The 2014-nt window shown below is 45.0% G+C and overlaps 1 protein-coding gene across 1 annotated transcript in view; it reads left to right on the plus strand.

Annotated features, from left to right (window-relative positions):
* Positions 1–209: 209 nt before the first annotated feature.
* LOC116103891 (acyl-CoA desaturase 3) overlaps positions 210–2014 on the plus strand; it is a 27595-nt gene continuing 25790 nt past the window's right edge. Inside the window, exon 1 of the mRNA XM_031390418.1 lies at positions 210–475. Coding sequence (XP_031246278.1) covers positions 449–475 — 27 coding nt within the window. The 5' untranslated portion in view covers positions 210–448. The remainder of the gene's footprint in view (positions 476–2014) is intronic.

The following is a 2014-nucleotide window of genomic DNA, read 5'->3' on the forward strand; positions in this document are numbered from 1 at the left end:
CATCACTGACATTTTGTCACGACAAAGAGCAGCCCTGGGGCCATTGGGATACTGGTATCTGAGGCATCCCATCACTCTGGCTTAGACTCTATCTGACCGTATTGCCTCCGGGCCTCCCCTACACTCTCCTGAACCCAGGGCTGGACCTAGGCCAGCCAACTTTGCACACCTTGTCCCATACTGGCAGCAGATAAAAGGTCCGAGAGATAGAAGCCAGTCACTCAATGCCAGCAAGAGCCTTTAACTCTGCTGCTTTTGGGCGAGGACACACACTCCAAGGGTGAACTTGGACACTTACCCTGAGTGGAAGGCACAGGGGAGGGTTTTGTGGCACCATCTAACTTGCTTTACAGACGCAGGACCTGCTGCAGGAGCCGCTTCTACCCTGCAGCCCCGAATGCCACAATTTTAAGTCCTTGGAAGATCTTCTCGGCACCCAAGAACCGGCATGCCAGGGCACCTGCTGCAAGAAGAGGTGAGCTTTCATGCAATGGATCCCTTTCAGCGTGTACAAGCCCAGACTGAGCTTCTGGTAAAATTACCTGGTGTGGAAGATCTGAGAATTCCTTTTAAAAGCTGTGCCACTGTTTGAGGATGCCGGACTCTAACCTGCAAGTTTGATCCTCCCACATTTTTCTTTTTTCTTTTTCCTTTTTCCTTTTTCGTGTGTATTTGTACTGTGCATGTGTGTGAATGTATGTCTACATGTTTACAGGCATGTGGGGGGGGTATAACTGCTTGTATGTGGATATGAGTGTGGAGACCCGCAGTTGATGTTGGGAGCCATTGTTGATCATTTTTAAGATTTATTGTCATATTTATGTATATAGATGGTTTTTTCTGCATGTATGTATGAGTACTGCATGCATGCCTGGTACCCAGATAGGCCAGAACAGGGCATCAGGTATTCTAGAACTACAGTGATGGATGGTTGTTAGCCTCCATGTGGGTGCTTGGGAACTGAACCTGGTTACTCTGCAAAAGTATACAATGCTTTTAACTGCCCCATCCCATTGATTCCTCTCATTCACTGAGGCAAATTCTCTGTCAAGCCAGAAAACTCTGATATGGTTAGTCTTGCTGGCCAGTTTTGCCATCCACCAGACCTGCAGGGCGGCTGCAGTGCCCAAAAGAACTTATATAAGTTCTGGAGAGCTGAGCTCTGGTCCACATGCTCATGTGGCAAGCATTTTAACCACTGAATCGTGTCTGCAAACCCAAACCTGTGTTTCTTAAGCTTGTCAAATAGAAAACCTACAACAGACTTACAGATCTAATTGGGAAGCATTGCATTCTTCAAAATATGGCAAAGGCTCCAATTGAGCAACTGAAAAACCCCGGATTGGGTAAGAAAGAAGCAGACAAAATGAAAAAGAAAACCTTAAAAACACACTTGACACATTGCTGCAGCCTGGTCTCGAGGTTTGTCTCTGGAGAAAAGAGATGCATGCTAGAACTTTGTGGTTAGCCTATCAAGATGGCCACTCTCTAAGAGAGTCCTGACTAGAAGAGGATTTAAGTGTATATGTGTTCCTTAGGTGGGTTGCAAGAAACCTAAATGGATGCAGAACTTTAAAAAAGGAAAAGAAGACCCAGGTAATGGTGACACTTGCTTTTAACCCCAGCTATCAGGAGGCAGAGGCAGGCGGATTTCTATAAGTTTGAAGCCTGCCTAGTCTACAGAGTGAGTTCCAGGACAGCCAGGGCTACAGAGAGAAACCTTATCTTGAAAAACAGAAAGGAAGGAAGGGAGGGAGGGAGGGAAGGAGGGAGGGAGAGAGGGAAGAAAGAAGGAAGGAAGGAAGGAAGGAAGGAAGAAAGGAAGAAAGAAAGAAAGGAAGGAAGGAAGGAAGGAAGGAAGGAAGGAAGAAAGAAGTCATAAAATATAAAGATTTTATGAAGGAGCAAACAGTTGAGGCTACAATTAATTCAGAAGCCTATTTGAACTAATCAATTAGGTGCAAAAAAGACTTACCTTGAAGAATTGATTTTCCTTTTTTTTTTTTTTTTTTTT

Source organism: Mastomys coucha, unplaced genomic scaffold (genome assembly GCF_008632895.1).
Source record: "Mastomys coucha isolate ucsf_1 unplaced genomic scaffold, UCSF_Mcou_1 pScaffold21, whole genome shotgun sequence".
Taxonomy (NCBI): domain Eukaryota; kingdom Metazoa; phylum Chordata; class Mammalia; order Rodentia; family Muridae; genus Mastomys; species Mastomys coucha.